A 26,296-nucleotide genomic window follows, 5' to 3' on the forward strand; every position below is an offset into this window, starting at 1 on the left:
ATTCTTATGACAGCCTGACATCTTCAGTACTATACATGAGAAACTAATTGCATCATTGACAGATACCCACCTCTTTAGCTGTTTCCATATGTAGGTCCTGGAATGGCTCTTTCTCTCTAGACATTTTCTCCTGTTCTTTTCTAAAGATTACGTAATGAGTCTCCTGGGCCTCTATGGGAGGAAGGAAGAACAGGGCAAAATAAAAATATATATATAATTAAAAAAAACCAGATGATATATTAGAACTGTTGAATAAAATAAAATATCATTTACTCAGCAACAAAAACCATTTATGTAACTAGCTCCTCACCCCTGTATCTTCATGGGTTCTAACATCAGCATAAACTGGTCATTTAAAGTCATCTTCATTATTATCATCTTAATAACATTTACGTACTTTGTCAGGATAGAAAAAGTTCATGCTTTAATTAGATTAATTGTAATAGCAGTATAAAAATTCTCTTTAGCTCCAGGTGTGGTGGCTCATGCCTGTAATCCCAGCATTTTGGAAGGCTGAAGTGGGTGGATTACAAGGTCAGGAGTTCAAGACCAGCCTGGCCAATATGGTGAAACCCCCTCTCCAGTAAAAATACAAAAATTAGCCAGGCATGGTGGCGGGCACCTGTAGTCCCAGCTACTCAGGAGGCTGAGGCAGGAAAATTGCTTGAACCTGGCGGCAGAGGTTGCAGTGAGCAGAGATCACACCACTGCACTCCAGCCTGGGCGAGAGAGCAAGACTCCATCTTACAAAAAAAAAAGAAAAATTTTCTTTAAAAGTGTTAAACAAGTTTCACACTGAAACTATCTAGCTTAGCCTTAGTTTACCATTGTGTTTTTATATGGATTTACTAGTAATGATACTTTCTTTATTCATAGAAATAAACAATAACTTGAACAGTGCTTCTCCATTTAAAGATGCTATCACATGTATTCTCTCATTTTTATCCCAAAAACTTGAATAATGAAGAGCTAGAAATATCAACTAATTATAACAATAGATGCACTACCATGCATGGGTGGTTTTGTGATATTTTTAAATAGTTCTTGGATACAGTGAGTCGTATTTAGGGAAATAAACCAACATACCAAGGCAAAGAGTATACAAATGTCCTAAGTTTAATGTACAAATCTTTTAAAGTATATCTGTTGAATTCTATTCCTTTTCTTGAAATAATCTTTAACAAAAATTTTAAAGATGAACACCATTCCTGTTGTTTTTTTCTTAAGAATTCATAAAATACATCAATATTGTGGCTTCCTGGTTAATACTACGTTACCCTTCTCCAATTTCTTTGCTAGTAAGTTCTTAAATTTTAGATTTTAAGATAGTGGATAGGGCTGAGCTCTGGCAAAACTCAAGATACAGGCAACCACAATGGCAATATAATAAACTATTTAAAATTGGGCATTAATTTTTTTGAGATGAAGTCTTGCTATGTTGCTCTGGCTGATCTTCACGCTCCTGGGTTCAAGCAATTCTCTCAGCCTGCAGAGTAGCTGAGACTAAAGAAGTGTGTCACTGCACTCAGCTATTTAATTTTTGTAATGGAGAAAATAAGATTGTTCTTTCTGTAATAATAGCTAGTATATGGTAGAACATATTTAGTACTATTTGAATTCTATTTTGTAAAATGTTGTCAGAAAATGGACTTCAAATAAAAATAAATGGGGTAATAAACAACATGTCAGTAATGTAAGCAGAATAATACAAAGCAAAGATGGAAACAGATGACAAGGCACCTTCATTCCTTCACAAAAGTTGTTAAAATTACCTCGCTGTCCTCCTTCCCTCCAGGGTCCTCAAGACATACATTTTTTCATTGTAAAAGTTTGGGACATCCAGAAAAGTATAAAGAATATATATTTATTGGTCTTAATTATCTCAATTCTATCATATAGAAATAATCATTGCTAACATTTTAGTTTATACCCCATTTTATATATATGTACAATTTTATCTGTATTATGGACAATTTGTACTGTATATATACAATTAGAATTGAATTGTATTGTATTTGCATTTGTTACTTGTTTTGGTCATTATATATCCACATTTTCTTCTATCATCAATTAGTCATTTAAAATAACAAATGTGGTTTTTGGAGTAGGTAGGAAGATTGTCAAAATATATCCACAACCATGTAAATGATAATAATAGGCACGGTCACTTAAAAAAAGTCAATGTATCTGTAAGAAAATTAGTATGCACATGAGATAGTTGGCTAATTAACAAATAAATATATCAGCTCTTTATTAATATATACTTTTAAAAACTTTTCTTAGGCCAGGTGCAGTGGCTCAAGTATGTAATCCCAGCACTTTAGGAGGCTGAGGTGGATGGTCAGGAGTTGAGGTCAGTAATTCAAGACCAGCCTGACCAACATGGTGAAACCTAGTCTCTACCAAAGATAGAAAAATCAGCCAGGCATGGTGATGTGTGTCTCTAATCCCAGCTTCTCAGGAGGCTGACACGGGAGAATCACTTGAACATGTACCACTGCACTCCAGCCTGTGCAACAGAGACTCCATCTCAAAAAAAAAAAAAAAAAAAAAAAAAAAAAAAAAATCTTAAATTACAAATGTTACTTTGCTCTTTGCATTACATAGTCAAATTGTCCTATGAATATACCGCTAATACTTTGGTATATATTCTTCTAATTATAATGTGATTTTCAAGTGTCTAAATAGCATCTTGCCATATAAATTTATAATTTCATCAATACCCTCTCATTGGGCATTTAAACTATATACTATATTTTATTATCAATAAATGTGTTTTGCAGATCACCGAACATAAATCTTTTAGTCCTTCAACAACAGCATGCTAAATTTATCATATCCTATTCTTGTATACGTATATATCATTATTAAGGATTCACGAATTTCAAATCTTAACTTCTTTGGACTTTAGTTTTCTTATCCGTAAAATTAGAGAGTTGGCTCAGAGTTCTAATACGTTCCAATTCTAAGAACAACAGCAGCAGCAACAACAAAAATTGAGTTTTAGACATAGTAGATTCTTAATGATTGGGGTGAAACAATTTGTGAATTCTTAGAAGAAACAAGATATAATGCATGCCTTTCAAATGACTATAAAGAGGTTGTATGTGGAGAGGACATACAAAGAATTATACAGAGGAATTCTGTTTCTGGAATAACAGTTTTACTCAAGATTTGGGGACAAAGTTTGCTTTTTTCCCTGTTAAATAAAGCCTTTGGGGGAAAATCATTATTTCTGAGTGTGCTGCTTTGATCTCTGCCTCCAGAAGCTGGGATTTATTTCCCACTCCCATTAGAATGCAAGATACTGATTAAGAAAACTTACTGAATTTAAGAATTTTAATTTAAGAACTGGCATAACATTCTCAATCAGGATATTTAAAGTTGCCATTTTCCTTAGAATCTAAACACATATTCCACTCTTTTCACTGCTTTGCCCAGGCTGGAGTGCAGTGGCACCATCTTGGCTCACTGCAACCTCCGCCTCCCGAGTTCAAGCGATTATCCTGCCTCAGCCTCCCAAGTAGCTGGGACTACAGGCATGCAGCACCATGTCCGGCGGTGGCTCATGCCAGTAATCCCAGCACTTTGGGAGGCCAAGGTGGGCGGATGATGAGGTCGAGACCATCCTGGACAACATGGTGAAACCCTGTCTCTACTAAAAATACAAAACTTAGCTGGGTGTGGTGGCGCGCCCCTGTAGTCCCAGCCACTAGGGAGGCTGAGGCAGTAGAATCACTTGAACCTGGGAGGCAGACGTTGCAGTGAGCTGAGATCACGCCACTGCACTCCAGCCTGGTGACAGAGCGAGACTCCGTCTGGAAAGGAAAAAAAAAAAAAAAAAAATCCTGGTATATAAACATTTTAGTTATGGCATTTCAAAATCCCGAATAAACTAGAAAGCTCGTTTTTCCTACAAAAATCCATTTTTGCTATTATGACCAAACCCTATCAGGGTCTTGATCCTTTAATTCCAAAACTGAAGCAAAGGCTACCAAATGTAGTACAAAATGAGATAGAAAAATCTAAAACTATCACTTCTACTTCCTACATCCAGATGGCAAACAACTTTTCCTTCACTTTCCTTTGTCTTCCTTTAATAAATTTATGAATTTTAATGTTCTTAAAAAGGACTGCTTTCAAGTTCAGAGACCGAAATTGGCACAGTTAGAAAGGGGGTCACCAACACAGTCAAATAGGGACTCGCTCCGCCCCAACACCTCTGGACCTCCTTTTCCCTCCGGCTGGGAAAATAAAGCGGACAAGCTCTGAAAAACGCCCAGGACTAACTGTTAAGAGGCCCTGCACCCTCAGTTGAACATCCTTCGGGAATGCCCGGACCTGGCTGAGGGTTCAGGCAGGTCTCTGACTCTCGGGGAGTGTGTCTTGAGGTCTCCTTTCTCCTCGGTTCCTACTGAACTAAAAAATAAAATAACAAAATCGGCAGCCTGAGAGAACTTTGCAAACAAATGTGCAGCATCTTTTCTGACGCTTAGAAACTCGTTACCCGCGCCGAGGCAAACTCCTCCACTCACTGGGGTGTCTTCTAGCCAGCGCCACGCCCAGGCCGCCGGCTGGCTGACCCGGAAGTGCTCGGCGGCGGCCGCGGCGGCGGGGGCGCGGTCAAGCCGGCGCACCCGCGCGCGCGCTCCCCGCGGAACTCCCGCCTGCGGCCCGGCTCTTGCGGAGGCGCGCCCGAACCGCCGCGGCCGCCGCCAACATGGCCGAGACCAGCGAGGAAGTGGCGGTGCTGGTGCAGCGGGTGGTGAAGGACATCACCAACGCCTTCAGGAGGAACCCGCACATGTGAGTCGCACGCCTTCGCTGCCTCCGAGGGTCGTCGGGAGCGGGCGGGGGCGGGGCCAAGCGTCCAGCCGACCTCGGGCAACTGGCGGACAGCGGGTCCTGGCCCACGCGTCCTTCTAGGGAGGAGGCAGAGCCGTGTCGGGCGGGATCGTTGTCGGCCGCCGCGGGCCCGGCTTTCCGCTACCGGAACGCCCTCGGGGACGAGTCCCTAGAAGTGACCTCGAAAAATCAAAACGGAACGACTTTCTCCCTCCCCACGTTTTCCTAGGAGTTCACGAAACTCCAAAGACTTCAACCGTAGGTCCACATCCTACCTCTGTTTAAGGTACACGGGCGCACACACAACAATGTGGGTCCGTGTCTGCCTCGTAAACACAACTCTTGAGATTCATCCCGGACGTTGGCAAGAGGGGTTAACCGATCCTCTTATTCTTAATGAGCCCCACACCCCTCAGTTTACTAACTAAAGGTGGTTTGAGGCTGCTTTTGACTTTCGCCTTGCGTGCCACCAAACTGTAAAGTGACTCCGATAAAACACTGTTTTGAAGGTGAACAGAGCGTTCAGAGAAGCTTCTATGGGCGCAGTGTGGAGTCTGGGATAAAGCAAATGAAACCGCGACACTTTTTAGCATAAGCGGATTTATAGTTACAAGGAGCATGTTAACTCATTTTTATCCCAGCACTGCTGCCCTCTTTAACGGGACACTGCGGGACTGACACATGTATCTCTTCCCTTTTACTTGAAGTACTCTGGGAAGATACCACAAGAGTCTACTCTTTGTAACACTTCGCTTTTAATGTAAGGAGTGAAAAAGCTATTGAGAGAGATCTACATTATACAAAGTTGTAGGGAAGAAGCAACAATGTAGCTCCTTTCCCCTGCCTCTTCCTCCTCAAAGGGAAGAAACATAGTATCCAGTTCTGCATTACTTTCACTTTATCCAGTTGTTTTTGGAGTTATTTTTACTTTTATTTTTCAGACTGGAACGCATGCTTTTTTTTTTTTTGGTCAAGTATTCTAACCGGTTCAGCTTTTCTGCCTAAAAAGCTTGCCAGACTTGTATCTTACCAAAGTGTTCTTTTCCTCCAAGGTGATGATTGTAAGAGTTAAGAAGCCCTCGGATGTCTTGCTCCCTTGTGGCACACAATTGGAAACGCGCAACTGTGCCTCATTAAAAACAAAACATTGCTGGCCTCAAAACATACCTGCCACCTCTGACAGCATCCACTTCCCTTCTCCTTATGACTGCTGCCTTTTTCAAAATGAGAGTGTTTGGAATGATTTCCTGGCAGTATCCATAGTGGTTGCTGAGCCTTCTAAAGAATGCTTTGATGCCTTGCTGTTTATCAGCCTTTCGATTTCTTTTTGAGAATGGGAGCCTTAGTGCAAGTAAGAGACAACCTCAAAATAAATAAATAAATAAAGTTGGACAAAGGAAGAGTGTATTTTCCCATCACTGGTATTATTTTTCTAGAAGAAATTACTGCAGAGATTAGAAGTCTAATAAAAAATGGAGTAATCATCTTAGTTTCCCTTCTCTTTTAGACTACTAAAAGAGCATCATTATATTTGAAGACACCAAGATTCAATGTTCATTGGCTTGGCAGGTTAACACAGTGCAGTTTGGAACATGTCCCAATTCTTGTGGATCATATTTATGGAAACTCTTGAAGGACTTTAATGCCTGTCCTTAATCCTTTTTCTACTGTAAAACCTCATTAATATATTCTAAATGTATAATTATTTATAAGAATTTGGGTCATTCGAGATATAAAACTTTGAGATAAGTTGGATATTTGGAATAATGTAAGATTTGTAATATAGGTCTTCAGCATTTAAATAGCTTATCTCAATGTTTAATACTAGTCATCAGCTATATTCTAGTATATATTCCCCACAATAAAACTATCTTCAATAATATTACTATGCGTCTTTTTAAGTGCCTTATAATTTGGGCTTTTCAAAATTGCACTTTCTTACTTTAATTTAGCCCTTTTGCTCCTAAAATAAAGAGGCTTTGGTTTTTTTGTGTTTTTTTGGTGTGGTTTTTTTTTTGTTAAAGGCATTGTTGATCTGTTAACATTTGTATCCAACTTTACTGTATTTTATTACACTTTCAGTATTGTGAGAGTTTTTCATTCTTTTTGTTTTCCTTCTACAAACTCAAGATAGATTGTAATTTTATTAGTCAACATCTTCTTCATTAAATACTATGACTTTGTTTATGTAGAAATATTTAGCCAGAAGGAGTTATGGATGCAGTGGTGAGATGTGGATTTTGTTACTGTATGATGTGAATAGGTACCTTCTCTCAGCCTCAGTTTCCTCTTGATCTTGTGAGGCTGATGAGAACACAGGAGAATCACCTCACACAGTGGTACTTAGTTGCCACTCAATAAATATTAGGCTTACCCTGAATCTCTGTGTTCCTAATCAGAAATGTATTGGCCAAATGATTGGTGAATATGAAGCACTTTGTAAACTGGATAATACTATACAAATGTTTGTATGGTTGACTATTAGATAATCATATTGGATTCTCTGAAACTGAAAACTTGACCTAGGGGTAGTCTTTAACTTAGTATATGGACCCCGTGCTAATGTAGAAGGCATAAGTTTACAATGTAAATAGTCATGTTAAAATTATCTTGTCCAGCAAGTTATTTTTTTTTCTATTAAATATTTATTGAACTCTCACTGTTTATGAAGTGTTGTAGGTACCAACTTTACTGTGTGAAATAGAAGTTTAAAATACAGTTCTTGTGCTCAAGGCACTAACAGAAATGTCTGTAATGGTGGAAATTTTCTATGTCTGTGCTGTTCAGTATGGTAGCCACTAGCCATTGTAGCTATTGAGCACTTGAAATGTGCCTCATGTGAAGAGGAACTGAATTTTAGATTTTATTTAATTTTAATTGATTTGTACATAGAGGCTCCATGTGCCCAGTGACTGCTGTGTTGCACAGTGCAGGTGTAGATGAGACCTAAGACCTACTGCATGAAGTAAATTCACCCCACAAAGTAGTTTATGGTAAAGGTTAGATGGCAGCATGGTGAGCAAGTGCTATGGGAGTCTAATAGAAGTGGAGAGGAGGCTGATTATGTCTGGGATAGGGTTCTTAGCGGAGGTGGGTTATAAACTGAATATTGAAGTCTGGATGGGATTTGTAGTCTCAGAGGGAGCCAGAGAGCTTCACAGGGAGCAGTGAATTGACCTAAAGAAGCAAAATGGGACTGAGAAGGTACAGTAGGGCCAGATTATGGAAGTCCTTGACTCTCATTTAATTTCTTTCATTCCATTCATACATTCCACAAAAGAGTACCTCTGTTTGTTAGGCACAGTGCTGGTCTCTGGGTATACAGGGTTAAAAGCTAGGTGGTTTAATGAACAAACCATACATGGTCCCTGTCCTGATGGAACTTTATATAGTCAACATACAGATTATGAAAAGAGTCAGAAAAAGTAAGAAGGGTGCCTAGAATAATAACAAGGAGGCCTGATTTAGATGAGAACGTCAAGATAGTTCTTTTTGAGGCCATAGCATTTAAGCTGAGTGAGACATGAGAAGTGAAGAAGAGTTGCTCAGGAATGTATACTTCTAAGGCAATGGGTAGACCCCAGTGAAAATTTTTTTAGTAAAGAATAATGAAAGATAGTTTTAGATTGCCTGCAAGGTAAATTGGAGAATAGAAAACCAGAATCTTCTGGGCTTCTTATACTTGATTTTTATTTATTTATTTAAATAATAATGTAGTATTGTAAAAATTTGGGTTTAGATTTTTACAATCTAAGCTGTCTAACTGAATTTGAATCTTGCCATTTATTAACTGATTAGACTTAGACAAGACTATTCATTTGTAAAATGGGATCAAAATTCCTACTTTATGAGATTATTGTGCAGAGTAAAATAATATATGTAAAACCTAACCATGCATGTCAAATAACAAGCAATAAACAGTAGTGATTTGTGTAGCTTTTTCTAAATAAGGTCAGAAATATAATTTCAGTGAAACATGAAGTTGATGGTCTTTGGAATTAATGAGAAAGCCTGTGAAGTTTTTGAAATATCTAAATCACTAGTAGAATCTTAATTATCAATATGCAAGGGTCAGTTCCTTTAGATATTTTACTAGCTTTCCTTTTTGGTCATGCTGGAAAAAATTCCAGTCCTTTTGGGGGGGTGGGGGAAGAGCAAAACTAAAGTAACTACTATTTAGATTTAAAATGTTTTTACCATTTCCTGAATCCTTGGACTGTTTCCTGTTTGGTTGCTCCACATTACAGGATTCAGTTTTAGTATTTGGGTACCATCCATCTCTCCCAGAAGGTAAGCTGGTTGATACAACTTTTGTGGATAATAAGTGGCTCTATTACAGTTGATGGTGTTTCTGAAAAGAACAGAGAGGAGAAGTTGTCTAAACATGAGGAACAAAGTCAATATCAGTGTTACATGAACTTTGAACATCATCTGGAAGCCAATTAATGGATTCCCATTGTGAAGAAGGGTGCTCAAAGTGATGTATCATACTGTGTGTGATCTTAAGTAAATGTGCTGGTTCATTCCATGTTGCTCTGCCTTTGGAGCAGCCTGTGATGAAGGTATCCTAAATAATGAGCATCATTAGAACTTGATTGCTGTCCCAAACCGTCTTGTCTTTAAAAATAAATCTTATGATCGTCTTAGTAATGCAGGTACTTGAACACCTTGTTAAATACCAGGAATGTAAATGGCCAGAAACCTAACAAAGCAAAAGAGTGTAATTTATTGGTAATGAAAGAATGTAAACATTCCTCTCATAAGACTGTTTTGTTAAGAAATAACTAGAAATGTGTTTGATATTTATAGCATATTCATTGCAACCATTAAAAAGCATCAACATTGATTATGTAGAAAAATGTTTAATGTGAATTGCTCAGTTTTTTTTCCCAAAGAACTATAGAATATGTTCAATATGATCACTTTTTGAAAATACTCAGGAGAAAAAAGGATGTATACCCAACTGGGCACAGTGACACCTGTAATCCAAACACTTCGGGAGGCTGAGGTGGGAGGATCACTTGAGGCCAGGAGTTTGAGACCAGCCGGATCAACATAGTAGGACTCCATCTCTACCAAAAAAAAAAAAAAAAAAAGACTTCTAGTTTGTTTTTTCCCTATGTTTTCTAATGTTTCTTGAGTATGGAATTAGAATTTAAATTGCCAGAGAAATAGAAGGAATTGATCTAAATCCTCTTTTGCTCTTCATTCTAGTGTCAAGGGTTTGAGGCTAAGTATTAACTTAGCCATTAGCAATATGACCTTAGGTAACCCTTATAAACCTCACTGAGCTTCAGTTTCCTCATCGGATAAAATGACAGAGGAATGTAGTCCTTTCCAACTTTATTTATTTATTTATTTGTTTTGTTTTGAGACGGAGTTTTGCTCTTGCTACCCAGGCTGGAGTGCAATGGCGCGGTCTCGGCTCACCTCAACCTCCCCCTCCTCCTGGGTTCAGGCAATTCTCCTGCCTCAGCCTTCTGAGTAGCTGGGATTACAGACACACGCCACTATGCCCAGCTAATTTTTTGTATTTTTAGTAGAGACGGGGTTTCACCATGTTGACCAGGATGGTCTCGATCTCTTGACCTCGTGATCCACCCGCCTCGGCCTCCCAAAGTGCTGGGATTACAGGCGTGAGCCACCGCGCCCGGCCCTTTCCAACTTTAAAATGATTCTGGAAAGAATCCCGTTGGAAATTGGCTGGAAAAAAGTGGACTGTGACCTAAGGGACGAGGCACAGAAGTCTGAAGTCAAGCACACTATTATTTGGAAGCTTACTGACCTATCTGTCTTTACAAAGTACATGTTATGCTTTTTAGGAGGCAGCATAACACTGTATTTTAGGGTTGCATAACTTGACAAAGGCTTAAATTCTTTGCCTCGGCTTTCCATTATCTATTAACCAACGAACTCTACTGGTAGACTAAAGGCTCTTAAATGAATTAATGGTAGTCTTTCATCTTGCTTAACACTTTGTAGTTTCCCACATTCTTCACATGACATTATTTCGTTTCCAGAACAAGTGGGGAAGATATTATTCCTGTATTTCAGATGAGGATACTGATGGCAAGTGACTTGTCAAATTCGCATTGCATGTCAGTAGATAGAATGGAAACTAACTAGAACTCTGGACTTCCAATCAAGTACTTTTGTCTCCACACCCTACTACCTCTTTTCATGTTTTTTACCCCTAATGCTTTACCTTATCTGTTAAGACTGTTTTTATTCTCCTTACATGAAAATAGCTGCTAGGTTTCTCAGTCATAAAATTTGAAAGCTGGGTAAGATCTAGCCCATTTTACAAATGAGGAAACTGAAGTCTATAGAAACCAAAATGACATGATATTGATATGTATGTGCATGTGTGTGTGTATGTCTATATATTTCCATCCAGGCGTTGGACACATGCTGTTTTCAGTATACTTTATTAGAAGAAAATCAGAGATAATGTTCTCTTAGAGGGTCAAGAAATGAAAACTATTAATTTGAATATTATCATTGAAGTACAAGGATAATCAGCCTGTCAGGAAGCTGTTATTTGGCACCTGCTAAGTCCAAGCCATTTTTATTTTATAAAGTATTTCTTGAAAGAACAGCCAGTCAAAGCAGTGTGTTTTTCAGTTGTGCAGATGGCTCTTTCCTATAGTTTAGATACCAAATTATTAGTTGGGCAATTTAATCCTAGTTTAATTAGTGAGCAAGACAGGTTTTTACATTGTGAGTTTGACTATAAAAAGTAAAAAATTCCCCCCCCCCAAAACAAACCATACCCAGAAACAGGATTCTTTTATTCTTGTTACTATAACATTTATGTTGTTGACTCTTGCAGTTCTTTGAAGTGTTGTAAGTAGGTTATTATAGCTCAGAGAACAGAATTGCCTGAAGTGATCACATTGTGTTTATTATTTAGTTTTACTTAGTTTATTTTTAAATATTCTTCATGTAGTAAAACACAAACATCAGAAAATACTAGAGATTCAGTCGTATATTAGTCAAGTATAGCTAGATATGGCTAGGGGTCATAATGAATTACATAGATTTCAGGTTAATATCACCAAATAGAGATCCAAAAAATGTATTTTGAAATACTGGGCATTGACCTCAGGTGCTCTTTCAGCATTGTCCATATTCTTCCTACAGGACTTCATTTATATTAAGTGGGTAGCATTTTTCTTAGGGAAATTGACACAGCTCCCCAGCAAGACTTTAGCTCTTTGAAGTCTGAGACCACTTGCTATATTCTTTTTGAATTTAGAACCTAACAAAGTACCTAGTACATTGCAGTTCATCAGAAAAATGATAATATTGATATAGTATATCAAAACACCTTTGAGTCAACTGAACCAACTGTAAGGACAAAAACCCATAGATCCCACAATCTACTTGAGGGTTAAATTAGCTTGAAATAGTTGTTCATGACTTGCAACTCCTAAGATACCCTTTTTTTGGATAAACCCCTGTGTCACTAATGAAGTGATCAGTAGAAAGTAGATTACCTCTAAGCTATCTAGTTTCATTTCCAGGAGGGTTTTATTTTAAATCCACAGCCTCCTACCAGTTTGTGATAGTTGCCAAACAGAAAGACAGGGTGTTTCTCATACTCTGTAATTGAACCAGTTTCCCCTTTTTTGGGTCTATCAAACCAGTGTTCTTGGTAAGGGAATGCCAGGGACATAATAGATAATGTCTCACACAAACTCTGAAAACCAGTTCATTATTCTGCTTTTTAAAGACATGTTTTAAATATCTATATAGACACTCTAAAAATACGTATTTCAACTGCTCTTACTGTTAAAAAGTTTCTTGTTATTCATTAATTAAACAGAGGAATTCTGTTTGAAAAGGATGCTTTGTGTAGGCAAGAATTATAACTTCCTTTATAGTTGAAAGGCATGTGAGTGTGTTTTGCAAAAATTTTTTGTTTCCTGGTTCATTTACTAAGTAAGTAAAATGCCCTACATATTGTTTGTTAAATCTCTACCTTTAATGCAAATTTTCAGCTTAAATTGAGGTGGATTGAGGGATATAGATGCTACCACATACGAAAATGATTGAATTCTGAAATGTATTTTGTGTTTTAACATTTATTTGGGTGGTTTTTTAATTCAGGAAAGTATAAAGAAGAAAAAATGGCCCAAAATCTCACTGATAAAATAACTTTTTTTGTTGTCGTTGTTGATACTTTGTTTCTGGACCACATGCATTTATTAGCAGGCAGGCATAAACGCATTTGTTGACATTTAAAAAATAGAAATACATTGAAGTTGCTAGATAATTGAAACTGTATAAAAATAAAATCCTTCCTTAACACTTTTCTCTCTTCAAAAAATTTCTTGTTATCCTTCCAAGAAGATTTTTAATGCATCTATGTATCTTCTAAAGAAATTATACAAAGGCTTTGTGCTGTACACTGTGTTCAGCATTTTGCTTTTTTTTTTTCATTTACTATATCTTGGCAGCTTTTTTTATATCAACATATGCAGATCTACCTCATTGTTTTTTAATGGCTTGATTATGTGGATTGGCCATATTTACTTTACTAGTCTTATCTTGATAAACATTTAGATTGTTTTTAGTTTTGTTGCAACATTTCAGTGACCATCTGATTCATATATTTTGGCATAGGATAATTTCTGGGCAGTTGAATTGCTGGATCAAAGGGTATGTTCATTCAAAATTTTGAAAGACATTTTTAAGTTGCCATCCAAAGGCAAGATCAGTTTTCACTGCTGTCAACGGAGAGTACAGCATACTGGTTTACCATATTCTTGTCACTGTTAACATCTACCAATCCCAGTAACTGAGCTAAATAATATTTTTAAGGAAGGAGGAAATATGTGAAGTTTTAAAAATATTCTGAAATTAGAAATATGTTGAAAAGGTTAGTATTCTTATTTTTAATTCTTTTCTTATGTTTTACATATTAAGAGATGAAATTGGCCTGATCCCATGTCCTGAAGCTAGGTATAACCGGAGTCCCATAGTCCTTGTTGAAAACAAACTGGGTGTGGAGAGCTGGTGTGTCAAGTTCCTTTTACCATATGTCCACAACAAGCTCCTTTTGTACAGAACAAGAAAGCAGTGGCTGAACAGAGATGGTGAGTATGAATCATATTTTCTTCCTTTGGTTTTTAGAAGTGGCATGGCATGGTTTTTAGAAGTAGGTAGAGCCCTTGTCTGAGTGTTTGCATTTCTGGATTCTGGTTCTGGCTCTTCCATTCACTGTCTCAGTAGGTGCTAACCTTTCTTTCAAGTGAGTAGTTGGGACTCACTTGGACAAATTTTACCACCACAGTGATTATATGGAAGGCCACAAGCAGAATTTCAGTGTACTTCTGGTAACCAGAGCAGTTCAAATTTTATCTGTTTATGTATTGGGGTCATAAGAGATTTTATTTGAAGGAAAAAAAAATCTGAATGTCTCTGAGGAAGACTCTAGTCCCTACAGGTTCAGTCTCTGGTTTCTAATCCTTCAGTATTTTATAAGCAGCGGAACTCATTTTCAAAGCAGTCCAAATGAGATAATGTAGGCATGATGTTATAGGTATGTTGTGGACCAGCCCAGTGATTTATGGATGTGCCATTCCACTGCAAGTCCCAATTGAGTTCTGGCCCTTTGTGTCCTGTTCCTGTGCTGAAACAAGCAAAACAAAACTATCCAGCATTCACTTCTTCCATTTCTCTCAGAGAGTTTTTTAGTGCATCAGGCAGTCACCAATCATTCCATCTGGTCTCTTTTCTTGGTGTTCTGCCATATTAAGTCTCCATGTGCACAAATTCTGTTCACTATTGTATGCTCACCTCAGGGATTTTTGGGAGAAGACTCATTTAAGACCATGTCCTTTACTGTTTTTGTAAAGCTTCTTCCCCTTCTCCCATACAGCAGTACCTTCAGAAGTGCTCAATATGCCTGGAGGCTGATTTTGAATAAGAACTTTGTTTCCTAGAGAATTTTAGTTGCCAGTCTGGTAGCCATTACCAAGGGTCTACTCATACCAGATGCTGTTTTGAGTACTGTGGGGGATAAAACAATGAATAACCCTTATTCAAGAAGCTTACAGTTGAGTGACAAACAATCTCTTTGGGGGTGAGGGATGTAGAGAAGAGTGTTGCCAAATGTATGACCTACTGATTTCCTTGAATTTCCCTCAGCGCTATCTGTAACATACTGTCATTAATAGGTTAATAACACTTTTCCCTTTTGAGAGCACAGAAAAGGACTCTGATTTGAAGATTTAATGAGCAGTGGTTTCTATTTTCTGTTTGATGGTTTAACTCAGTCCTTTGATATATATTTCCTTATTAGAAGGCTGTGCCTAAGTTAGGCCATAGCCCAAGTTCATGGCATAAACTTTAAGGCATGGGTTTAGGTATAAACTTAAAGGTAAGCAAGTTTATCTGTTGTTAGACCCTCTTTAATTCTGCATTCCATCACCATGCTGTAGTTTTCAGTAACACTGAGGTAAAAATTAACACCATATGACTCCATCAAGTTATTTTTTGCCAAACAAAGCTCCGTTGTTTATATTCTGGTGCACAGAAATATATAATCAAACCAATGTATAACTAACTTTAGTTGGGGGATAAAATGATTATCTTATAGAAAAGAAACAATTTTTAAAAAGTGAAAGGCTATAGTTGCCCATTTATGTATGCTAGCTCAACCTACCTTCTTCCTATGGTCTTCCAAGTCCTCTCCACTTCTCTGTTTTTGTCCTTCTGGGCACTGTATTGCAGGCCTTGCTGTATCTTCTTACCACATAGTTTTAGTTTTAATAGGCTCAAGAGGAACCTTGCAGAAGATCAAATGGTTAAGCTCACTCACACGAATAGCTGGCATCTAATCTTTGAATTCGGATGCAATTGATGCATGTGTACAAAAGCAGCTTTTGATTTGATTCTAACCTGTATCCTCATGGAAGCAGTTTTCTATTTCACTATTTTGGGGTGGGGGCATGGGGATAGCATAGTTTTTATGGTATCACGTACGACTCGGGTTATATATTGTATTATCAGTAAATATAAGGAAGTTAATTTTGGGTTTGACAGAAAAATATATCTGAAAATGCTGATAATAAAAGAGTATTCTGCAAACTTAGGAACTGAAGCAATTAGAGCACAGAAGTGAATCTTGCTAAGCAAAACATGTCAAAAATGTTAGGAAAAAGCAGCTATTTCATGAAAATGCTACACCTTTAAAACTGTTATAGAGAACATACATATTAGAAGACCCAAGTGAAGAAAGCTGACAATTTATGGGACAGTTTCTGAATGTTTGTCTGTGTGACTAATGATGCCAGAATCCTAGGCATCCACCTAAAAATGTATTCTGTAACTGAAGGTGACCTTTACTCCTGAGATAGATTTTTTCCTTCGTAACCAAACTAAATTCTTGTTTTCATTAACCTGTTAAATTCCTTAGGTGTTTAGAAATTATTCCTGTTTAGTTAGAGATTGATTTTTTTTTTAAGTCTGCAATGGTAATACATTTGGTTTGGGAGAGAACTGATTCTATAATTCTGATGTTTGAGAAAACCATAACAGATACAAGAAGCAGGAGGAAAGACCACAGCATTGGAGTTCTTTCGGACAGAGCTCTCTTGCACAGTCTCTTCAGGTGTGCCCTCCTGCCATCTGTTCTTGCTCCTCTCTTTTTCACAACCCCTACTTAGTCTATAACTGAGCTCTCTCTTTAAAAGCCATCTTCTGCTCTCCATTTCTTTGGCTGACCACGCCTTCATTATTTCTCACCCAGACAAATGTTATTACCTTATAACTGGTCTACTCCATTTCCAGGCTCTTTTGTGACCCATGTCCATCATGCCAGTAGCCAGTCATTTCAGACACGCTGAAACAGTTTGACAGATGTTTTTCTGAAATACGTTATGTGTTCATCTTATTTCATGATACCCACAGGGTCACTGTAGAGTTGAAACTCCTTAGTATGATTTTCAAGGCCCTTCACGGTCTGTTCCCAGTCTTTCCTCCACTTTATATTCAGCATCAGAGGTTGCAGATTCTCAGCCCTCAGGATGAAGCTTATCTAGATACATTTTGGTGTGGCTTGTATACTGTCTTAAAAATTGCTTTTTATTAGTTGGTAAATCTGATTTCTGTCTTCACTTGAAAAATAAGAAGACCGTTCCAGTTTATAACAGCCTTTTCAAGCCCTTGAGACATTGTGGCAGAGTGTTAGTTGATACTTCTTGTCAAATTTCCTTTGCTGCTTTTTTGACATTCATTTGAACCCTAGAAGCATTTATGTTAGCAGCTATTTGATACATATGTTCATTGTGGCCACAAGCAGCGTTCTTCCATTCTTTAACTTTGTGTATACTACTGCCTTACTTCCATGCCTTTGCTGAGGCCGGGCTCATGTCTTAATGTGGTATTAGTGTAGTTGACAGCACATGCATGTGCATACACATACACACATTTAACACTGTGAAGCCCTTTTGACTACTTTAAGAAGTAATAATTATTCACTTCTCTGTTGTGGGAGTCCTTTATTTAGATGGCTTGCATAATAGTATCCCTTGTCACACGGTATTCTAGCTGACTATTTAAACAACCTTTTCCCTGGCTGGAATGTGAGTTTATTAGGAAAAGGGATTATGGCTCATCTTTGTTTACTGAACACCTTTATGTGTTCAACAGACATTTGTTAAACGAGTAACAAGAGTTGGTAAGCAAGAGTTTTTAGTTTAGTCTAGCTATTGAGTTTGTGTACAATAATAAACAAGTCCTCTCTGGTGTTTACCATATAGCTTTACCTCAAGCCTCACTTCTTGTGGAAACCTGAGTGTATTTTGGAGGAAAAGAATAACTGATTCAAGTTGACCTTGGATTTATTTCTAGATGCATGAAAACCTTTCTCTGTTAGAGTCAGTTGTCAAATCCAGTGACCATTACCAGGTGACTACTGGCCTTGGCCATTTCTGGAATGCAGTGCAGCAAGAAAAGCATATTGATTTTTCTCCAACTTTTGTAGCATCCTTTTATCTTTTCCTTGTTATAGGTGAAATATAGCGACTTTTCTATGTATAATGTGCCTGATTCATTTTCTCCCTGTGACATGATGATGAATTAGTCATGTATTGTAATGTGTGTAACAAAGGAACATACATTTATTTGCTGGTATGGGTGAAACTTCAGAGGAAATTTATATCACTGATGAAATTGAGAGAGTGAAATAGTTACAACTGTTGATTATACATTTTCTTCTTTAGGTCTTTGGTTCAGTCCTGACTTACAGAAGGCAAAGTAATTGCCTGTAGTATGGTAGAGTGAAAGAACATCTGCTTTGCAGGACGGCAGACCTGGATTTAAATTGAACTCGTCAGCACACTGAAGTCACTTAGCAATGACTTAGCAAATTACTTAACCTCTTTCTTTCTATTTCCACACCAAAAGAAGGAAATACTAATCAAGACCTCAAAGTGTTGTTGTGAGGATCTGATTCTTTAATTATGTCCAATACTTCTAATCTAGTTACTTCTAGTCCTTTCTCATTTCTGTCATTGCACTTTACCCCTACCTTTTAAATCAAACTGGAATACTTACTGAAGGAAGTCTTGTCTGAACCTCAGTCCGGAATGAGGAAGATTTAGCAGTTTGTGAAAGAGAGAAGAGAAGGGCCTGTGGTTGTATGTGTTACTAGGTACCACTGATGATGGTCAAGGCTGTTGATATTTTAAATCCCAAAAGTCAGAAAGTATCCCTCTGCTCAGCAGTCATTGCTTAGCCAGCTTAGGAGGTTCTTTTGCTCCCTATGGAGGCATCCAGTCCTAATGTCATTTGTGTAACTGGACTGGGAAATACAGGCTTTGTAACAGGAATTACCATTAAGTGCTTATTATATGTCAGACTGTACTAACACTTGAAGGGTTTTAATCATATAATATCCCCATCTTACATATGAGGAAAGATTAAGTGATTTGCCCAAGAATTCCCAGTAAGTGATGGAGCTGGGCCCTGTCTGAACCCAATAGCTTTTGTTGCTCTCTTAGGGAGAGACCTGCCAGTAGAGGAAACGTTGCTTTGATGAGCCTTCTTCCATCTTCACATAGCCATAAAATGAAAAGCAAGGACTTAAGTATTTGCAGTGTTTGTTAGTTTTTGCCTTGTGCTGCTGTGCTGAAGTGCCATGGAGGATGGACTTCCTGTCTTCACTTACAACGGAGGGAGGAGGGGAATGTGTTAGAAGTACAAACAAATAGCAACTACCATTGGTCAGACACATTTTCTTTAATGTAGAAAGGGAGATTCCAAGGGACTAAACCAATTTACCTAGGTAAAATAATCACTTTTTGGAAAATTGTAGATATCAAAAGAAATTTCAGAGGCTTTCCCATCATTTACAAACCTCTCCATATAACTACTTGACTATGAAGGGGTTTTTTTATCGCTGCCTGTTTTACAAGTTTGGAAATTTAGACATTTTTACTAAGGGAACAACCTCCTCTTTGTTCCAGACTTCCTTATTTATGTTGAAAATATTCATTTCTTGGTCAGTCAGTAGTGATGGCGTTTTGGTGAACAAAATTTACTGAATACTCACTGTGTGTCAAAAAGCTGTGGAGATGTAGAATGAATTTCATTGCTCACAACACTGTGAGGTTGAGGTTATTATCCTTGTGTCACTGAGGCTCCAACAGGTTAGGTTATGTAGGTAGTAAGTGGAGAAGCTGGGATTCAAACCTAGGTAGTATAGCTTTAAGGAAGGCGTATCCTCTTACCACTCCTCTGTGCTGTGGTCAGACATGGAGCTGCTTTGGGGCAGGGACTGTGCTTACTCATCTTCAGCCAGCTCAGTACCTGGCTTATTTTAGATGCTTACAAAATTTGTTGAGTGAATGAATAATTTGAAGATGTATTAGGGAAGACCTGTGTACAAAAAATATATGGTCCGATTAAGAGGATATTTATATAAGTAACAAAAGTAAGATACACATAAAACAGAGATGAGGCCAGGTGCAGTGGCTCACGCCTATAAATCCAGCACTATGGGAGGCTGAGGCGGGTGGATCACCTGAGCTCAGGAGTTCCAGACCACCCTGGGCAACATAGTAAAACTCTGTCTATACTAAAATACAAAAAATTAGCCAGGAATGGTGGCATGTACCTGTAGTCCCAGCTACTAGGAAGTCTGAGGCACGAGAATCGCTTGAGCCTGGGAGGCAGAGGTTGCAGTGAGCCAAGATCATGCCACTGCACTCCAACTTGGGCTACAGAGTGAGACTCCATCTCAAAGGAAAAAAGACAAAAAAAGAAAAAAGATTTTTTTGCTGTTAGGTAGGTTAGGAAAGTCTTTAAAATTTGTTTGGTTAAATATTAAGAGATAGGAAGACATGAGGCAGAAAGAATAGCAAACAGGTGAATCTGAATTATGTTCAGAGAAGACAAGGTAGGCAGGTAGGAGGTGTGTTCATAGGATAGTGGGGTTTGACTCAGGTGGAATATAGCCTGTAAAGGAAAGTAAAGGAAGTCCAGGCTGATCAGGAGATTGGGACCAGGTTTCAGAGGCTTCATTTCCTGGTACATTTTACCGGTACCTTGTGTTGTAGTCATGCTCTGGTATCCATAATCTGTTGGAGAGCAGACTGTGTGTGAAGTTCCATGCATTTTTATCTTTGCTCATAAGTTTTCCAGTATGGTAAGGTGGTACCATGACCCCTTTATTTGTTTATAGTCCTTCATGTATAATTCCAGTGAGAATTAATTGCAGCTTCTTTGGTGGGCCCCAAAATGTGGTTTATGTTCGACTTAATAATTATTTTGCCTTATGTAGTATTTGTTTATATAGTCTCTCCAACTTGAGGATAACCTAGAGGCAAAATTAAGTCTTATTTATCATTACATTTGTTCTCTCAGTCCTAAGGGCCTACTTTAATATTTGTCCATAGTCAATACTTGGAATAGTTGTGGAATTAAATGAATAGTGATATAGAATATATTTCTTTTTCTTGATAAACATTAAATTAGTGCCAAAAAGTACTAAAAGTAAAAAAAAAAAAAAAAAAAATGAAGAGATTAATTAGTCTTCATAGGCATTTTGTATTGTAATGTATGTAATGACTTGGAGGTCAAAATAAATGTGTGCTGATCCAACTGTTGTTCATTTGAATTGAATATTCCAATATGCTCACAAGTAATGAAATCATGGGCCCCAAATAAGTGTTAATTTCCTATTAAGATAGAATAAAATAATTGATCTTGTTGTTAACTAGAATATTTTTAAATGACTGTTGGATATATTTATGTGTATTTGCTCTTAGATTTTAAAAAGTTTATATTTACTTAAACACTGAAAATGTCCCCATCATTGTAGGCAGACATTTTGTTTGCACTAGAATTGACTTGTTGGAAACAATTTTGATTTTGACTTGGCCACATGCTAATTGAGTGGCCACGGGCCAATTGTTTAAATTGCAAAATTTCAGTTTCCCTATCTGTAAAGTGGGATAAGAATATTTTAGATTGTGATTGTGAGAATATAGTGAAATAATATAAAATGAAGTACTTACTACCATGCCTCACACACAGTAATGCTAAATAAATGGTAATAATTATTTTTATTATTTTATTCCATGGCATTTAATAAGAGCTTGGTAGAGTTACATTAATTTCATGCTGTGCCCCTACATTGATAATCTTAATCCTAGAATTCTTTTCAGTTTTAGTAAGACAAAGACAATGTGTCTAAACTTTATTAATTTTGTTCTTTTAAATACAGGCTTATGGCGTTTATTTGAATATATAGGAATTGTCAAGACCATGATAAATAAATAGCTAATGGATGTGAATAGCCAGTTCAGAAGATGAATTATATGTAGTAAACAATGAAAATGTTCATATTAACAAATATAAATTAAAAGAAATGAATTGTAGTTTTTTTAATCTGTCACATTCATGTTTAGAAATATATATAGGTCAGTTATAGGGACATAAGTACACTCATGTTTCTTTTGGCAGTATAAATAGATACAGCCCATTCGAAGGACAATTTGGAAATGCTTAGTAGGAGTCATACTGATTTTTATATTGTTTTGACATAGTAGTTCTGCTTCAGGAAATATATTCCAAGAAAATAGTCTACAAGACAAAAAATTTGTTTACAAATGTTTATAGTAGTATTATCTATAACATTAAAAACAAACAGAAAACAGCCTAAAGAGCAAGGTAATTGATCATATATCGGACTAAGGAATTGTAATGCAACTGATAAAAACAAATACTGTATAAGAGAATGCATATGATATAATAGTGAAAAAATGGAACAAAGTTGTCCATTTATCATTGCTATACCTATGTAAAAATACGTACAAGAAAGGATAATTTTTGCAGGGGAATCTAAATGAATTATGTTAAGTGGGTTGGATTCTGAGTCATTTTTTTTCCTTTTGAAAATTTGCATTCACAGTCAATACTTGAGATATTTGTGGAGTTAAATGAATAGTGGCATAGAAATTGTGTTTCTTGGCCAGGCGCAGTGGCTCACGCCTGTAATCTCAGCAGTTTGGGAGGCTGAGGCTGGCAGATCACGAGTTCAGGGATCGAGACCATCCTGGCCAACATGGTGAAACCCCCTCTACTGAAAAATACAAAAAAATTAGCTGGGCATGGTGGTGCATGCCTGTAGTCCCAGCTACTCCGGAGGCTGACGCAGGAGAATTGCTTGAACCCAGGAGGCAGAGATTGCAGTTAGCCTAGATTGCGCCACTGCACTACAGCCTGGGCAACAACGTGAGACTCTGTCTCAAAAAAAAAAAAAAAAGAAAGAAATTATGTTTCTTTCCTTGGTAAATATTAAATTAGTAGCAAAAAGTACTAAAAAAAAAAAGAAGAGATTAGACTATTCTTTATAGGCATATTGTAAAACTGTTTGTGTCAGTTTTTAAGAGAGTTACACTTATCATAAGTGGAAGGTCTTGAGGATAATCTTCATATCCCTGACATCTTAGAAGAGGGTATTTATCATTAAAGTTAGTATGACATGAGATATATATTAATATAATGTGATAGAGAGAAAGAGATCCTTAAAAGAATGAGAAGCCAAGCTTTAAAAGTAGGACTGTTTGTTTTTAATATGACTTCTCTTTATTTTAGAATTGATAGATGTCACATGCACCCTGCTGCTTCTAAACCCAGACTTTACCACTGCATGGAACGTGAGGTATGTCATTTTCATCAGTGATATGATAAAGTTCGTCCAAATTTCTGAAGCCATATAACCCCATAAGTTGTTAGCTTTTGAAAACGAAATATAAACTGTCTTACACTTACTACTTCTACCTATTTGTTATATCTGTGACAATTCTAAACATGCATTTTGCCTCTTTTTGCATGGTGATGTCTCATCTCCATAAACTTTCTTCCCTGAAATATAAATTGTCCTGTCAAACAGTTACAGTATACTGTTTGATACGTGCTTTTATGTTCCTTCCTTTTTTGAGGTGGGAGAGTAATGGGCAATCACCATAATTGGTTGGATTGTAAAGCATATAACATTATATCATTGGTGTTTGAGGTGCACTGCAGAGTAGTGGCAAGTGTATAGGATGAGAAAGAAGGGAGTCCTGCTTGACTCTGGCTTTTCTCCTGAGCAACTGAAAAGATGGAGTTTCCATTTACTGAAATGGCAATGTCTGGAAGAGAAGCAGATTTAGGTACGGGGTGCTTGTTATAGGTCAAGAGTTCAGACTGGGACATGTTAGATTTGTGTCCAAGTAGTTGTATATGAATTTAAAGTTCAGGAAAAAGGTCTGGGCCAGATGTTAACTTGGGAATTACTAACATATAGATGGTTTTAAAGCCATGAAACTGTTTTAAGATCCCTACAAGATTCAGCATAGCTAGAGACAAGAACTAGTCTAAAGACTGAGCCCTGAGACATTCTAGTTTTCTAGGGTTATACAATCCAGTAAAGTAGCCACTAGTCACTTGTGGCTATTGAGCCCTTGAAATGTGATTAGTGTCAACTGAGATGTGCTGCAAGTGGTAAACTGTACATCATATTTTGAAGACCAAGTGGCAACAACTGGAAATATCTCATTAATAATTTTTATACTGATTACTTGTTGAAATTATAATAGTTTGGATATATTGAATTAAATATATTTATACTTGTGTTTAATGTAGCTCTTAGAACATTTTAAATCATATATGACTCGCATTTGTGACTCACATATTTCTACTGGACAGCATGGTTCTAGCATTTGCAAGATGAGGAAGAATCAGCAAAGGAGACTTAGGAAGGTACTATGAACTTAAAATTCAGATTTTTTTTAAGGGTAGGGACCATGTCTTTTTTTTTTTCCTTTGTTTCCTTAGCATCTAACTCTAGTGCCTGTACATAATAGATATGCAGTTTGCAAATTGGGCACTGAAATAAAATTCAGTGAAAAAAAATCAGAGAAATAGGGAAGTAGGAATGCCATTTTTTATTAACGTTCTCACATTCCTCACCAATAGAGAGGAATTAAAAAATCCTTCAACAAAAAAATCTCACTAGCATAGCATATATGCATATATATATATACACATACATACACACACATACACACACATACCTGTATACATATGTATATACACACGTTATTCATTGTATATTCTATAAGCCAGTTGAACATAGGAGAAAAAAATCCTAGTCTTAAAATTCATAGAACTTAGTCCTGTTTCATCAGTTAAGTAGCAGTTGACTTTGAGTATAACCTTTAATTTCTCAAGAGTTTTGGCTTCTTTATCAGTGAAATCAAAGACGTGAATTAGGTGAATTTTTTAATGATTTAAATTTTAAAAAATTATGTGTGGTTTGGTCTTATGAAGGGAAATTGCTCTATAAATTTAACTTCAGGGGTGTTTGTGGCAGTTAATCTTGAACTTATTCTAGTTAGATGACTAGTAAGGTTTTTTGCTAGATGAGCAGAAAGGGAATTGTGATTAAAAAAAAATCTTTTGTCAATATGTGTTCTAATAAATTTTAATTTATATTAGTAAGATTGGTTGACGTATAAAGACATAGAATCATAGGTACGTTTTGAGCAACAAACTACCGACTTCAAAGTAAACTTCTCTAACCCTTTAAGGTCTCTCGCGTATCAAATACACAGCACTTTATTTTTAACTGTTAGTGGATCTCTTCTGTACGAAACCTGGAAGGCATTGAGTGATTTTTTACTGCATTTTTCAAACTGCTAAAAGATGATGCAATAGACCTCTAGTTCAATGTGTGGGTATTGCAGTCTTAGGGGCAAGAAATAGAGGCAAAAATAAGTTTTTGAGCTGATCTCGTGTGATTACACTGAGTGATGCACATGGTTTAAAATTTCAACTTTTTTTTTTTTTAAAGAAAAAAGACTGCTACTTTTTTTTTTTTGCTTTGAAAATTGGTGAATTACCTGATCAAAGAGGTTGATTTCTGTAATCCCAGCATTTTGAGAGGCCGAGGCAGGAGGATCACGAGGTCAAGAGATGGAGACCATTCTGGGCAACATGGTGAAACCCCGTCTCTACTAAAAATACAAAAAATTAGCTGGGCGTGCTCCTTTATTCCTAGCTCTTCAGGAAGCTAAGGCAGGAGAATCGCGTAAATCCAGGAGGTGGAAGTGCAATGAGCCAAGATTGCGTCACTCCACACTGCCTGGTGACAGAGTGACACTCCGTCTCAAAAAAAAAAAAGAGGTTGACTTAGTAATAATGTCCTATTTTCTTCATCATTCTATGTTCTTAGAGTAAGCAAAACACCTTTGAGCAACTAGAATAGTTGATGCCAAACTCCAGTGATTCATGTTCTATACTCATAGCCTATTGATTTAAATTGGTAACTTTATTTTATGCAGATTCGATGTTTGGTTCTGACATTTTGAGCTAAGAAACCTTGAACAAGTTACTGAACTTGTCCAGGATTCAATTTCCTCGTCTGTAAAATTGAGATACTAGGTTGAGCCATATGAAATTGTTTTTTGGTAGATAAAAAACAATTTAATTCTAGCACCCACACTGTGGTTTCTAATACCATTCTTTAATGATGTTAGAAATGGCTGATTCTAGGACCAGGACAACAAGTATACAAATGAGCCTGGAGCATCTTATCGAACCAGAAAGTAAGGAAGTGCTCAAAAATATGTGGTGGGAATATGTGAAAGGGATACAGGGAGCAAATGAAAGAGCTTCCAGTGGCCATAGCTGGAATGATTTGAGCAACAAAATAAATATCATAGTATTGGATTATACCCCAGAGTATAAAATGGCTATCCATCAGCCCACTGAAATGAATGAATGAATGTATAAATAGGAGACAGCAGACAAATGTCCTGGTAATCTATCTAGATAACTCCCCTCTATGAAGTAGAGCATAACTCCGTGTTTTTTAAGGGTGGACTGTGCACTGAATCAAAAAATTAGTGACTTTCTTCTAAAAGAGTGATAAAGAAACCTGACCTCAGCC

General features: G+C 37.1%; 1 protein-coding gene and 1 long non-coding RNA gene across 6 annotated transcripts in view; one reads left to right on the forward strand and one right to left on the reverse strand.

The window, feature by feature from the left end:
* The window catches only part of LOC105718192 (uncharacterized), a 30,017-nt gene extending 25,433 nt beyond the window's left edge, over positions 1–4,584 (reverse strand). For 2 of the 3 annotated variants that reach the window (XR_001107704.2, XR_010337049.1), the window contains exons 1-2: positions 4,342–4,536; positions 71–171 (exon numbers count right to left, since the gene is read on the reverse strand). This is a non-coding gene — a long non-coding RNA (uncharacterized LOC105718192). Of the gene's footprint in view, positions 1–70; positions 172–4,341 lie in introns of all 3 variants that reach the window. The other variant, XR_001107703.3, reaches the window with a different exon arrangement.
* A 118-nt stretch (positions 4,585–4,702) lies between these two features.
* Positions 4,703–26,296, forward strand: part of PTAR1 (protein prenyltransferase alpha subunit repeat containing 1) — a 48,645-nt gene continuing 27,051 nt past the window's right edge. For all 3 annotated transcript variants that reach the window (XM_012453812.3, XM_012453820.3, XM_012453825.3), the window contains exons 1-3: positions 4,703–4,806; positions 13,777–13,946; positions 22,957–23,023. In XM_012453812.3, coding sequence (XP_012309235.1) covers positions 4,721–4,806; positions 13,777–13,946; positions 22,957–23,023 — 323 coding nt within the window. In that variant the 5' untranslated portion in view covers positions 4,703–4,720. The remainder of the gene's footprint in view (positions 4,807–13,776; positions 13,947–22,956; positions 23,024–26,296) is intronic.

The sequence above is a fragment of the Aotus nancymaae genome, unplaced genomic scaffold, assembly GCF_030222135.1.
Source record: "Aotus nancymaae isolate 86718 unplaced genomic scaffold, 86718_ANA_hifiasm-v0.15.2.pri h1tg000041l, whole genome shotgun sequence".
In the NCBI taxonomy this organism is placed as follows: Eukaryota; Metazoa; Chordata; class Mammalia; order Primates; family Aotidae; genus Aotus; species Aotus nancymaae.